Source organism: Podarcis muralis, chromosome 2 (genome assembly GCF_964188315.1).
Source record: "Podarcis muralis chromosome 2, rPodMur119.hap1.1, whole genome shotgun sequence".
NCBI classification, from domain to species: domain Eukaryota; kingdom Metazoa; phylum Chordata; class Lepidosauria; order Squamata; family Lacertidae; genus Podarcis; species Podarcis muralis.
Window position 1 is genome coordinate 116,520,930 of NC_135656.1, and position 14,398 is coordinate 116,535,327.

General features: G+C 46.0%; 1 protein-coding gene across 3 annotated transcripts in view; it reads left to right on the top strand.

The window, feature by feature from the left end:
* The first annotated feature begins 319 nt into the window (after positions 1-319).
* The window catches only part of LOC114592225 (adhesion G-protein coupled receptor G4-like), a 53,242-nt gene continuing 39,163 nt past the window's right edge, over positions 320-14,398 (top strand). For 2 of the 3 annotated variants that reach the window (XM_077920966.1, XM_077920974.1), the window contains exons 1-5: positions 320-487; positions 1,407-1,548; positions 3,832-4,455; positions 6,619-6,690; positions 10,013-10,465. In XM_077920966.1, coding sequence (XP_077777092.1) covers positions 1,452-1,548; positions 3,832-4,455; positions 6,619-6,690; positions 10,013-10,465 — 1,246 coding nt within the window. In that variant the 5' untranslated portion in view covers positions 320-487; positions 1,407-1,451. The remainder of the gene's footprint in view (positions 488-1,406; positions 1,549-3,831; positions 4,456-6,618; positions 6,691-10,012; positions 10,466-14,398) is intronic. The other variant, XM_077920961.1, reaches the window with a different exon arrangement.

The window sequence follows — 14,398 nt, forward strand, 5'->3', positions numbered from 1 at the left end:
CCCCTATTTTTGGGAACTCCAAATTAAGAACCCCTCAGCACTACCCGTGTATAAGACCAGCCCCAATTTTAAACCTAACTTTTTGGTAAAAAAAACACCTATGTCTTAGACATGGAAAAATATGGTAATTCTTATCTTTAAAATCTCGGTAGATAACAGATAACTGCTACCCATAAAAAGGGGGGAAGGAAATGAGCCCATAGTTAAAAAGCAGAGTGAGAGGGAGGACAGGGAATGGCAGCAAGTGTTGTAAAATATAAAGTGGGCAGGACTCTTGGCCTTTACATCCCCTGCCAGCCTATAAGGGGAAGTCCTTCTTCACACTGGCAGGGAGGGTCACATTTGCAACACTCAAGCGGCATTGAAATTGTCCTTCTGCAAAAAAGGGGAAAACACAAATTGGCAAGTAGCTCATTTGTATGGCCTGCAGAAGGGACTAGAGCTGGCAAAACATCACAGCAGATCTTATTAGCGGCTTCCTTGTTAGGTAAGTGGTCTTATTTTTGAATCTTTGCAAAGTGTCTTGTAATGAATTCATTTAGACACGAATGAATGAATGAATAAGCGAATCAAAAATGTGCACAAGAACTTGGTTAAGGAGGATATTAAAATGCAAGGCTGCCGTTGACCTTATGTTCTAACCCTAATAGCCTTAGACCATTTAGCTCAGGGGTCAGCAAACTTTTTCAGCAGGGGGCCGGTCCATTGTCCCTCAGACCTTGTGGGGGGCTGGACTATATTTTAGGGGGGAAATGAATGAATTCCTATGCCCCGCAAATAAACCAGAGATGCGTTTTAAATAAAAGGACACATTCTACTCAGGTAAAAACACACTGATTCCCGAACCGTCCGTGGGCTGGATTTCGAAGGCGATTGGGCCGGATCTGGACCCTGGGCCTTAGTTTGCCTACCCATGATTTAGCTGGTGGTCTACACAGACTATGATTTAGGTGGTCTACACAGACTATGCATTTCTTTCTTTTTTATAATAATATTTATTGTTTGCCATTTTAACAATCCAATAAAAACCACATTAAAAACATTCCAAATTATAGTACAATCGAACAGTCCAGATTTTATGCCAAATTATAATCTTTGGGTGACTTCCCATGCTCTGGAGGTCGAGGAGCGATGACCTCACATAGTACTGCATTCCTTAATTAGTCCGCATTTCTAATCCACATTTCCCCCAAATATACGCATTTCTGTACATACAGTATGGCTGAAGACGTGCATTGCAAAAATTGAGTTTTGAAGGTTAGCTGTGTTTTGGTTTTAGAAGTGTGAAATAGGTGTATCCCCCTTAACATGCACAAGTAATCCACTTTCGCCAAGGGAGCTTTGGTTTAATCCAGAATCGAGCAAGCCTCACCTCTTCTTCTTGTGTGTGTCCCTCGCTACTCCAGAAAGTGCCTCCCGGAATTCCCTTCTGCCTTTCAAAGTGTGTCTAGATGATGAGAGGGCGAATGGGGAATTTAGATGGAAGTTCTTCAGACAGGATCCTCTGCAGCCTGGTCGTCATTCTTGTGGGCTTGTTCCTTCTGTCAGGTAAAGGCTTTCCCAGTGCTTCTGTTCATTTGCCTACAAATTCAGGAGTACAAGGGCCCGTTCACTATTAATATACTTCTTCTTAATTGTATTTCAGTTCAACAATTACTTTGATAAAATGCATCTTTTGTGATGTGCGAATGGCTTTAGATACCTATTAGGTCCATAAATTACCATATAACATATAAAGTGGCACCTGGGTTACATATGCTTCAGGTTACATACGCTTCAGGTTACAGACTCCGCTAACCCAGAAATAGTGCTTCAGGTTAAGAACTTTGCTTCAGGATGAGAACAGAAATCGTGCTCCGGCGGCGCAGTGGCAGCGGGAGGCCCCATTAGCTAAAGTGGTGCTTCAGGTTAAGTACAGTTTCAGGTTAAGAATGGACCTCCGGAACGAATTAAGTACTTAACCCGAGGTACCACTGTACCTCATGTTACGTTTGCTTCAGCTTGCGCATTTTCAGGTTGCGTCCCGCGGTGACCTGGAAGTACCGGAAAGGGTTACTTCCAGGTTTCGCCACTCGCGCATGCGCAGATGCACAAAATGACGTCACGCGCATGCGCAGAAGCGGCGAATTGTGACGCGCAGACGCAGGTTGCATTCTTTTCAGGTTGCAAACGGGCCTCCGGAATGGATCCCGTTTGCAACCAGAGGTACCACTGTATTCAACACAAAAAACAGCAACAATTTGTTGTTGACAAAGGACAGCTGGACATATAAAGGGCCCCATTACCTTCAGTAGCTTAGGGCCGCATCAAACCTAAATCCGGCCCTGCCTTGCAGTGTTGTAACCTGCCCTGTGACCTTAGGGTATCGGGTGGGAAATGAACAAATGAATAGTAGTAGTGATTAATAATAACGAAAAAGGGATCCTGGACTAGATGGGCCACAGCGCCAGTGTGGTGTAGTGGTTAAGAGCGGTAGTCTCGTAATCTGGGGAACCGGGTTCGCATCTCCGCTCCTCCACATGCAGCTGCTGGGTGACCTTGGGCCAGTCACACTTCTCTGAAGTCTCTCAGCCCCACTCGCCTCACAGAGTGTTTGTTGTGGGGGAGGAAGGGAAAGGAGAATGTTAGCCGCTTTGAGACTCCTTTGGGTAATGATAAAGTGGGATATCAAATCCAAACTCTTCTTCTTAAGCAACTCCAAGCTTTCTCCCTCCGGTGGCTGCCAGCTGCCCCCGAGTGCAGAGGCAGACCAGAGCCATCCTGGGAAGAAAGCATGAAGGGGCTGAATCTCCTCTGTGAATTTGTCCAACCCCCTTTTGAAGCCATCCAAGTTGTTGACCATCACTACCTCCTGGGGGAGGGAATTCCATAATTTAACTCTGTACTGCATGAAGAAGGACTTTGTGGAGGAATGATTATTTTTATGTTTTATTTATTGGATTTATATACCTATACCCTCAGGGCAGTTCCCACAAAAGGATCACAGTATCCCCTTGATCATTTTGGGGGGTGCCCTTTACTGGACCTTTTCCAAGTCCACAAGACCCTTTTTGAGACGAGGCAAACGGAACACAGTACAGTGGTACCTCGGGTTAAGAACTTAATTAATTCTGGAGGTCCGTTCTTAACCTGAAACTGTTCTTAACCTGAGGTACCACTTTAGCTAATGGGGCCTCCTGCCGCCGCCACGCGATTTCTGTTCTCATCCTGAAGCAAAGTTCTTAACCCGATGTACTGTTTCTGGGTTAGCAGAGTCTGTAACCTGAAGCGTCTGTAACCCAAGGTACCACTGTACACAGTATATTCCAAAAGGGGTCACATCATAGATTTGTAAAATAGCATTATGAAAGTGGCAGTCAACATTAAGCCACCTGCTATAACCCCAGAGTCTCTTTCCTGGTCCATTACCTCCAGTTCAGAGTTTATGTGAAAGCACTTTTTTTTTTTGCACTTCAGTCACTACGTTTGTATTATGCAACATTTTAATTTTTTTATTTTGTTATGCTTTATATTTCAACAGTTGCAGATCTCTGTAAAAAATCACTGGCTGCCCCAGAACACACACACACACACACACACACACACACACACACACACCAGCCAGGTGTGCTCCAGATAGTCTACATATTTTATTTAAAAGGATTTATATAGTGCTTAATCTTAAAAACATCTGAACGGATTGGGGCTGTACTGACTGGGGCTGGTGCAGGTTGCTGGTCGATACATTCAGGGCACCGGCTTAGGGAAGGCTAGGCTATGCAGCTGATGGATTGATTGAAAAATGTCCTCATTCTCTTCTCTTATTTCTCTTGCTACCCATGTCATGAACAGAAGCTGCTTCGCTGAAAGGGAAGCAACTGGTCCTGTCTGGGCAGACACAGAAATACCCTTCCTTGGCCGACCGCGTTTCCCAAGACTTGCACATATTTACCGTGTGCATCTATCTCAGCAAGACTAATAAAAGTGTGGGCACTTGGGCGGCCTTTTCTTATGACACCAGCAGTTCCTCCAGGGACCCCAAAGATGTGGAGCTGGCTTTGTTTGCCAGTAACTATACCCTGCAAATGTCCCTTTTCGGCACCCTGGTTGATTTGGGGAAAGATAGCATGGTCCCCAAGATGCACCAGATGTGCTGTGTGTGGGACGGGAACAAGAGCTTGCTCGAGGTCTTCCATGATGGGGGCAGGATGATGAGCAAAGAGCTCCCTGAGCTCCAGCGCAAGCACCTGAAGCCTCATGGGACTTTTTTGATTGGCTGCCTCCACAAGAAGCAGGCTGAAGACATGGTTTCGCCCTTCCACTTCGTGGGCACCCTGCATTATTTCCAAATGTGGAGTTTCGTGCTGGAGCAGCAGCAGATGAAGAAGTGTTCCTCTGGAGATGTCGTTAGCTGGGAAGGCGATTACTGGTCCTTGAATGGCGCAACACTTGAGTCCGACCATCGCCAAGACTGCGGTGAGTATCATGCCAACAGAGCCTGCGCAGGAGCCTCCTCCATCTTGTTTGCGCCCATCATTTTGAACAATACGTTTTCACGCGCACACCCCAATCTCTGAGCGTCAGGAGACCCCAGGGCTGCCTGCGCTCACCCAGGTTTCCGTTTCCTCGGAATGAAGGCTGGCGGAGACTATGGTGTCTTTAGGATATATGGTGTTATTTGCCCATATGTACGGGGTGAGCTCCCGTTGCTCTGTCCCTGCTCCTGCCAACCTAGCAGTTCGAAAGCATGTCAAAGTGCAAGTAGATAAATAGGTACCGCTCCAGCGGGAAGGTAAACGGCGTTTCCGTGCGCTGCTCTGGTTCGCCAGAAGCGGCTTAGTCATGCTAGTCACATGACCCAGAAGCTGTACACCGGCTCCCTCAGCCAATAAAGCAAAATGAGCGCCGCAACCTCAGAGTCGTCCGCGACTGGACTTAACGGTCAGGGGTCCTTTACCTTTTCAACCTGAACATGGGATGGAATGGCTCACAGCATTAATCTTTGTTTCCCATGAGATTCCCAGGGAGATCCTCAAGCCCCAGCTTTGGCTCCAGCACACAGAGCAAGACAAGGCTTTGTCTCTCCAGCTTCCAACATCAGCCAAAACTCTCAAGCACAGACAGCTTTGGCCTCTTCTTCCCCATCCTTTGATGGCTGGTAGCATCAACCAAATGCTTTGTTATCTAGGGGTTTGTCTGCACTGGAGCAGAAGGTGGATTCACACCAGCCTGCCTCCCCATCAGCATAGAGGAATCCACATGATGCCCTTCCCATCTCAGCACTGTCCCAGAACTTCCACCCTTTAGAATCATATCACAGAACCATAGAATTGTATGGGATTCCAAACACACTCTAGTCCAACTTGCTGCAATGCAGGAATCACAACTTTATGGGACGGGTGTGTATGTGTGTGTTAATCCTTGGGAAGTCCAAAATGGCCAGGATTTTTTCAAAACCCTAATTGAAGCAGGGTGGGGGGATGAGCCTTGGGATGACACTAGGGTGGGGTGTACGTCACTATGTCAATGGGGAGACAGGCCAGTGCAAACCCACCTAACTCCAGAGTGGACAAGTTCTCTGACCAAGCTTTTGAGATCCTGGTTGGAGACAGAGCAGTAAAGCTTTATTCATTAATCTGCCGTGCGAAATCTCTGCTGTGGCTTGTGGGAACTTCTGCACAAGCTATAAATTTCCTCCTTTGCCTTTTATGGCTGTTTTTGACAACCTGAAATTTATGAAAAGCTGATAGTACCTGGAACAGATAATGGGGAATAAGGAGAAAGCAGGAGAACAACAAGCAGGTGGTTGAGTTTATTGGAGCGCATGACTGGCCAGCAGATAAGAGCCCCTCCGAGGTCCTGTTGCTGTTCACCGAAACGCAGCACTGCCCTTTCATGAGCATCACAGGAAATAGCCCTCAGGGGACTTGTAGGGGGTTCAAGCTGTGGGATTTTATTCCATCTCAACAACTCCCTGCCATAGAAAGCCCCACACCTATTTAATCTATTTTTGAATGACATGAAACATCTAGGTAAAGGTAAAGGGACCCCTGACCATTAGGTCCAGTCCTGGTCGACTCTGGGGTTGTGGCGCTCATCTCGGTTTACTGGCCGAGGGAGCTGGCGTACAGCTTCCGGGTCGTGTGGCCAGCATGACTGAGCCGCTTCTGGCGAACCAGAGCAGCGCACGGAAACGCCGTTTACCTTCCCGCTGGAGCAGTATCTATTTATCTACTTGCACTTTGGCGTGCTTTCGAACTGCTAGGTTGGCAGGAGCAGGGACCGAGCAACGGGAGCTCACCCGTCGCGAGGATTCGAACCGCCGACCTTCTGATCAGCAAGTCCTAGGCCACCCGCGAAACATCTACCTGTTGTGAATGGCCGCCCTCCTAGGTTAGGACCTAAGGCAGTTCCCATATTTTTATATGTAGATGACACTGAACTCCTCTCCTGCACCAGAGTTGGGCTCCAGAGATATCTAAAAGCATTCTTTCATTAACCTATTACTCAAACTCCAAGATCTTGGTATTTTCAAAGAGTTGGATCCATGTGAATGGTGAACCCTGTCTTTATTCGTATTTATGCATTTCTCAATCTTGTCTTTATTCATCTCTGTGCTTTTCTCCCTCTTTTCAACAGGGTCACGTGACTTTAACTATACATCTTTAGCTCCACCACTGACAAGCAAAGCCCCTGACCCCTCAGTCACAGGTACGTAGCGAATAGAATGGGGTGATCCGGGTTAAAACCTTGCCTCATGGGCAGCTGGCCCTGGACAGGGAACCTGTGGCCCTGCAGGTGTTGGGCTCCAACTCCCATCAGCCCCTGCACCCAGCATGGCCAATGGTCAGGGCTGATGGGAGTTGGAGTCCGGCAGCATCTGGAGGACGGTGGGCCCAGTCCCGAGTCCTGCTTTACAGGGAGATAGCAGGACCCTGGCTGCGTCTTCTTACGATTATTTATTTGCTAAATTTATATCCACTTTTTATTTATATCACAAAATACGTTATATACCAATTGATTGTAGTAAAAGCATCATCATCATCACTGTCTCAAAGCTGTTGAATCATCCAAGGTATCTAACAAAAATGTATATAATAAATAATAAAATTCTCTTGATAATATTCTCCTCTCATCAGTTATCACAAATTTAAAAATGCCCAGTTTTCTAAGTTGCGTATTTCTCTTGCCTGGCATAGATAAAAAAATTGTCCCAAGTATCGCTCTCTCAATGCATTATGTAAATATTATATATATATATATATATATATATATATATATATATATATATGCAGGTTTTGGTGTCCTCGGGTGTCTTCCCGTGTAAAAGTTGGGGTGTCTAGGCGACGTTTCGACGAGGTCTCACTCGTCATCTTCAGGCTGGTGCTTTCGGCTTCTTGTTACTGGAACAGAGCAGGATCTCAGTGTTTGAGTTCCTATAAATACTGTTGAGGGGTGTGGTGTATAGCCTCCAATGTTCTGGGCCGAGAGGAAGTTCCCAGGCTAGTGTGCCTTTTCTTCTTTTGTTCCTTAGTTGCTTGAGGGATATCTTGAGTGATTTCTTGAGTGATATCACTCAAGAAATCACTCAAGATATCCCTCAAGCAACTAAGGAACAAAAGAAGAAAAGGCACACTAGCCTGGGAACTTCCTCTCGGCCCAGAACATTGGAGGCTATACACCACACCCCTCAACAGTATTTATAGGAACTCAAACACTGAGATCCTGCTCTGTTCCAGTAACAAGAAGCCGAAAGCACCAGCCTGAAGATGACGAGTGAGACCTCGTCGAAACGTCGCCTAGACACCCCAACTTTTACACGGGAAGACACCCGAGGACACCAAAACCTGCATACCTATACCCGTGAAAATCTACGAAAGCATATATATATATATATATATATATATATATATATATTATGTACAAGATTTTCACCCTGTTTTAGACCACAAGGACAGGTAGATTCAATTCAGAATATGGCGTGTTTCTGAACCTTCCTTCCGAAACAGTTGAAGCCATCAGATTTGAGTGGGTTTTGTAGAGTGACAGAGATGACATGTATCTCAAGATGTTCATTCCCACTGGAAATGCTACCCTGGAAACCACAGTTGTAGTTATCAAGGACCCCAGTACAGCTTCTACCACATTTCCTATTGGGCCTCCTGAGACTCACTGAAATCCTGAGCCAACTCTAATGTGGTTGTAACTGTGCCTCTGTCTTCTTTAGCAACAACCTCTAAGTCTGCAGCCACACTTCTGGACGATGGTCTTCCATGGATCTCTTCTGGGACTGTTCCTTCACGGGCTGGTGTGGAGGACTCCCTGGTCCTGAATGGTGTAACTGTGCCCCTGAAGTAACAGGTGCGCAGCCTGGGAGTCATTTTGGACTCCCAGCTGTCCATGAAGGCACAGATCAATTCTGTGTCCAGGGCAGCTGTCTACCAGCTCCATCGGTACGCAGGCTGAGACCCTACCTGCCCACAGTCTGTCTCACCAGAGTGGTGCCTGCTCTGGTTATCTCCTGCTTAGACTACTGCAACACACTCAGGGACGCGGACTTATAAAAAATATTGGGGGGGCCCGGGAAAGCTCATGAATAATAAATAAGCTCATGAATATGCAAATAAAGTGGCGCCGCCTCCTCGTGAGCGAATAGGGGAGAGCGTGCTGCGCCTAGCCCCATGGAGTCGGCGCCTATGAGAGAGCCAGAGAGAGAGAGAGAGAGAGAGAGCCCGAGAGAGAGCGAGAGAGAGAGAGAGCGCAGCCAAGCCCCCTTCACCGCCTGCCCCCCCCCGCCAGCCCCCTCTCCCCTCCTCCCTAGGCGGCAGCTCCGCCATGACCACAAACGGCGGCGGCAGCAGCAGCAGCCGCGCGCGGCCCGGGCTCCCCTCGCCGGCCGCGGGAGCCAAGGCGCGCGATAATTTGCTTAAATTATGTCAGCGGCGCCCGGCAGAGCAGCCCTCTCGGCCACGGCAGCCCGGCTCTCCCAGCCCCCGGGGGCCGCCCTCCTCCCTCGCGCAACCGCAGCGTTCCCGCCCGGGGAGGCGGCGCCCCCAGGAGAGGCGGCAGCAGCAGCCGCGCGCGGCCCGGGCTCCCCTCGCCGGCCGCGGGAGCCAAGGCGCGCGATAATTTTTTAAATTATTGGGGGGGCCGAGCCCCCCCAATAAAATTTTTGAGGGGGCTCGGGCCCCCTCAGGCCCCATGGGGTCGGCGCCTATGAACACACTCTACGTGGGGCTACCTTTGAAGGTGACTTGGAGACTACAACTAATCCAGAATGTGGCAGCTAGACTGGTGACTGGGAGTGGCCATCAAGACCACATAACACCGGTCCTCAAAGACCTACATTGGCTCCCAGTACATTTCTGAGCACTATTCAAAGTGTTGGTGTTGACCTTTAAAGCCCTAAATGGCCTCTGTCCTGGCCTCTGTCCTGTATACCTGAAGGAGCGTTTCCACCCCCATTCAGCCCAGACACTGAGGTCCAGCTCTGAGGGCCTTCTGGCGGTTCCCTCCCTGCGAGAAGTGAGGTTACAGGGAACCAGGCAGAGGGCCTTCTTGGTAGTGGCGCCTGCCCTATGGAATGCCCTCCCATCAGATGTCAAGGAAATAAGCAACTATCCTACTTTTAGAAGACATCTGAAGGCAGCCCTGTTTAGGGAAGCTTTTAATGTTTAATGCTGTATTGTGTTTTTAATACCCGATTGGGAGCCACCCAGAGTGGCTGGGAAAACCCAGCCAGATGGGTGGGGTATAAATAATAAATTCTTATTACAGTGGTACCTCTGGTTAAGTACTTAATTCGTTCCAGAGGTCTGTTCTTAACCTGAAACTGTTCTTAACCTGAAGCACCACTTTAGCTAATGGGGCCTCCCGCTGCTGCCATGCCGCCAGAGCACGATTTCTGTTCTGATCCTGAAGCAAAGTTCTTAACCCGAGGTACTATTTCTGGGTTAGCCGAGTCTGTAACCTGAAGCGTCTGTAACCTGAGGTACCACTGTATTATTATAATGTTATAAAACCAAATGGACAGTGTCTCCTTCCAGGTCTGATGAAGCCACACCCAAAGCAGAACCTACAGCATCAACAGCTGATGGTGTTCCTTCTAACTCTTACGTGAAAATACCAACCTCTGACAGAGATGGAACAACACATCAACAGGAGTTGACTGCATCCACCTCTCGACCCGATGGAGCTACCCCTCCGGGTGTCGCAACTCAACCCACCTGGTACATGCCAACTCATTATGCTGAGACAGCTCCCAAAAGCACCTGGACTGTGCCCACCTCCAAACCTACCCAGGTTTCTTCAACCTCTAGATACGATGGGACGACACATCAGGTTTCTGAAACCGTATCTGTTCCTCATCTTACCAATACAAAACTTAACACTGAATCGAAAGCATCAACCATCGATATAAATGCCAAGACCACGCTGGAGACTTTTTGGTCTACACCAGCACCCACAGGAACCATGCCAGTTTCAGGTAATAGATGGGATTTACATTAAAACTTAATGTGGCAGCAAGATATTAAGTTTACTGCCTGTTACACAATTAGAGAAAACCAGATGAAGATGATGTACAGGTGGTATATGACTCCCGCCAGACTAGCCAAAATATACAAATTAAAATCAAGTAAGTGTTGGAGATGTCATGAGGGAGAGGGAACAATGTATCGTGTGGGGGGATGAGGGAAAATTAAAAAATTCTGGAGCAATTTTCATGAAGAATTAAAAAAGATGTCTAAAACATCATTTGAGGAAAAACCAGAAGCGTTTCTATTAGGCTTAGTTTCAAAAGACATCCCTAGTCACAATAAAAAAAGTGTTTTTATATGCTACAGCTGCTGCCAGATTACTAATAGCTAAAAATTGGAAAGGGGACAAGATTCCATCAGTAGTAGAGTGGCAGTAGAAGCTTTGTGAATTCATTGAACTGGCCAAAATGACAGCAGCTATTAGATTCCAATCAAATCAGAAATTAGGAAAAGAAGGGGAATGTGTGGAAGAATACATGACAAAACATTGTTCCAAAACCAATTTATTGATATGCATTGACTGAAGTTCGTAAAGTTAAGGTTAAAAGATGAAAAGGGATTAATGGGGAATATGTAAATAACTTTTTTTAACGCAATATTAAAGGAATGAAAAACAATGGAAGCTGAGCACAGGTGGAGGGAAGTCACAACGGAAAATAGATATAGATAGATAGATGATAGATGATAGATAGATAGATAGATAGATAGATAGATAGATAGATGATAGATGATAGATAGATGATAGATAGATGATAGATAGATGATAATAGATAGATAGATGATAGATAGATAGATAGATGATAGATAGATAGATAGATGATAGATAGATAGATGATAGATAGATAGATAGATATAGATAGATAGAGATAGATGATAGATAGATAGATAGATAGATAGATAGATAGATAGATAGATAGATACATAGATAGATAGATAGATAGATAGATGATAGATAGATGATAGATAGATAGATGATAGATAGATAGATAGATAGATAGATGATAGATAGATAGATAGATGATAGATAGATATAGATAGATAGATGATGATAGATAGATAGATAGATGATAGATAGATAGATAGATAGATAGATAGATGGGGCTTCCGGGATAGCGCGAACGGGTAATGGCGGATTCCCTCCGAGCTCTGGAGGGAATCGGCTCCGCTAAGGACGGGTCTTGCCGTGCCGGCGACACGGGGACCCTTAGAAACCGCAGGCGCGGAGGCCTGCGGACATGGTGACTCGGTGGGCACCTTAATCGCCCTCCCTGACCCGCGAAGAGCCTTTTTAAAGGCTACGGAGTGGACCGGAGAGTGGCGTGGTGCTGAGAGTCGATCGCTGCCTTGGCGGAGCGAAGCCGCGAGCCATGACCGGAGAGCGCTATCTTTCTTCCTGAAATTTGGACTGAAACAAATAACCCGTGAGTAGAAGGGAATTTTGGCATTAAAAGTTTTTATACCTAAAATTGAGTACGATCGGGGGTGTGTTAAAAGGAAGTCCGCACCCCCCCCCCCCCACAGAAAGATTCAAAGCAAAGAGAGGAGTACTAAGGCGGAAAGACTTTGGCTTTAAAAAGATAACTCTCACGAATTGGATGACAAAGTTATTGTGCTGGAGTGGAAAAGAGAGAATTTTGAAAGTTTCCTTTTCTCCTGGTAATCCCCCCCCTTGGACCCGGGAGCGCCCTGCGTGAGAGCCCGAGGAAAAAGAATAAAGAGTTTGACAGCTGTCAAAAGAGCTGTCAAACGGGAGGCAAAGACTTGGGACTGTGTTATTGGTACTTTTTCGGACTAAAAAAGCTACATTAAAATTGACCTTTTTGAAACAAAGTGACTGGGAATATTAAAGTGGCTGGGAGCTACAAAGAAACGGATTGTTGGAATAGAATCATGATGGAAATCCCCCTGGAGGGAACTAAAGACATTGCAATGGCTGCAGAAGGGAAACTATGGGCAGAGATTGAAAGGATGTTTTTTCTCGTGGGAACTTTACAAGAGCAAAGTACCACAATAAGTAAACAACTGGAGACTTTCGGTTTGGAACTGAGCAACTCTGCCAATGATACAAAGTTGATGGAAAGAAATTCTGCAGCTGCAGAGAAGGAGATAACTTTGGAGCGGGGGGAAAAAGAAGAAGAAGAAGGAGAGGAACTTCAGGTGGAAAAAACCAACCAAAAGCCTGCAACCTCTGGGAACAAAGGAAACAAAGAAAACGACAAGTGGATTACAAATCTGCAAAAGGAGAGAAAGACAAAGGAAGAAGTCCCCAGAATAACTGGAATATTGGACTATATAAGAGTAAACAAGTATGATTGGGGCTTTTTCAACAAGCAGGAGTATGAGAGACTGAGTGGTCCTGAGCAGAAACTGAAACTTATTGAATTGGAAGGAGGAAAAAATGAGAGGCTGGTGACAGAACCTCTTCAAGAAGAGAGGGCCAACAAAATGGATTACCAACAAAATTGGTGGAGAGAGACTAACTGGGGCTTAAGAGCCTCTGATGTGAGAAACCCGGGCTAAAGCAGCCAATCTATTGGGACATTGGTTTGGGAAGGGACAGAAACCGGGGCAGGGCAGGAGGGGAGAGGAGAATAGTTATAATCTGAGATTTAGAACTGCTATATTATGATTTTTTGATGCAATATGTGAAGGAAGGAATTCATGGGAGAAGAATTTAGGCCGTCCTTAGAGAAAAGATTTATTGTGTAAAACTGGATAAGTTCAAATTGGGTCAAGCATAAGTGACAAATTTTAAGAAAGGATGAGACATTTAAGGGAGGAGAGCAAATAATTTGCTGAGATAATTAATGAAACTGGAATGTGGGAAGGAGGGTGCGGGGAAGTCAATGTTATGCAATTATGTATGTTTTTGTTTTGTCTTTATAAGTCTGTCTGCCTTTTAAAAATTTGAAAACTCAATAAAAATTTATTGAAAAAAAAAAAAAGATAGATAGATAGATGATAGATAGATATAGTATGTATTGCAAAGAATGATTAAGGATGTAATTGAATGTAAAATTGCAAAATAAAAGGAAAAAAGGAAAAATAAAATAAAACTTAATGTTTTATTCAGCTCATGCAACCAAAACCCCCTCACAGTCCAACAGAAAATTTCTCCTTATCTGCACTGAAGTGATATTTTTTTTTGCAACCTTCTCAGTGGCAAAAGGAGAAAAGATTCCTTAAGCAGAATAATACTATTAATGGCTACCCCATAATAGGAGTCTTGGCACTTAAAGGTAAAGGTAAAGGGACCAGTCGCGGATGACTCTGGGGTTGCGGCGCTCATCTCGCTTTATTGGCCGAGGGAGCCAGCGTACAGCTTCCGGGTCATGTGGACAGCCTGACTAAGCCACTTCTTACCTTCCCGCTGGAGCGGTTCCTATTTATCTACTTGCACTTTGACGTGCTTTCGAACTGCTAGGTGGGCAGGAGCTGGCGTCAAGGGGATTTGAACCGCCAACCTTCCGATCGGCAAGCCCTAGGCTCAGTGGTTTAGACCACAGTGCCACCCACATCCCATGGCACTTAACCAGCACTTAACGCTGCTATTGTCTTTTGCTAATTAACATACAGCTGGAGGAGGGACTGCCCTCCTCTTCATATCTAAAGCTGAATGTCCCACCTTTTGTCAAAGTAATGAGTCTGCCATCACCTGTGATGATGCCTCTCTAAGCCAAGCTCCTGGGAAAACAGGCTTGACATTTACCGATTTCAGAAATTATGGGGAGAACCTGGCACCCAGGAATTTTAGGGGATCCTTGCCAACTGCCAACCCCCAACACTAGAAAATATTTGGGAGACCTTTCCAGGAGAGTTCTTAGTAGCAGGAGAATTAATACGTCATTCCGCTCCGCACAATCACAATCAGCTATTAGCAA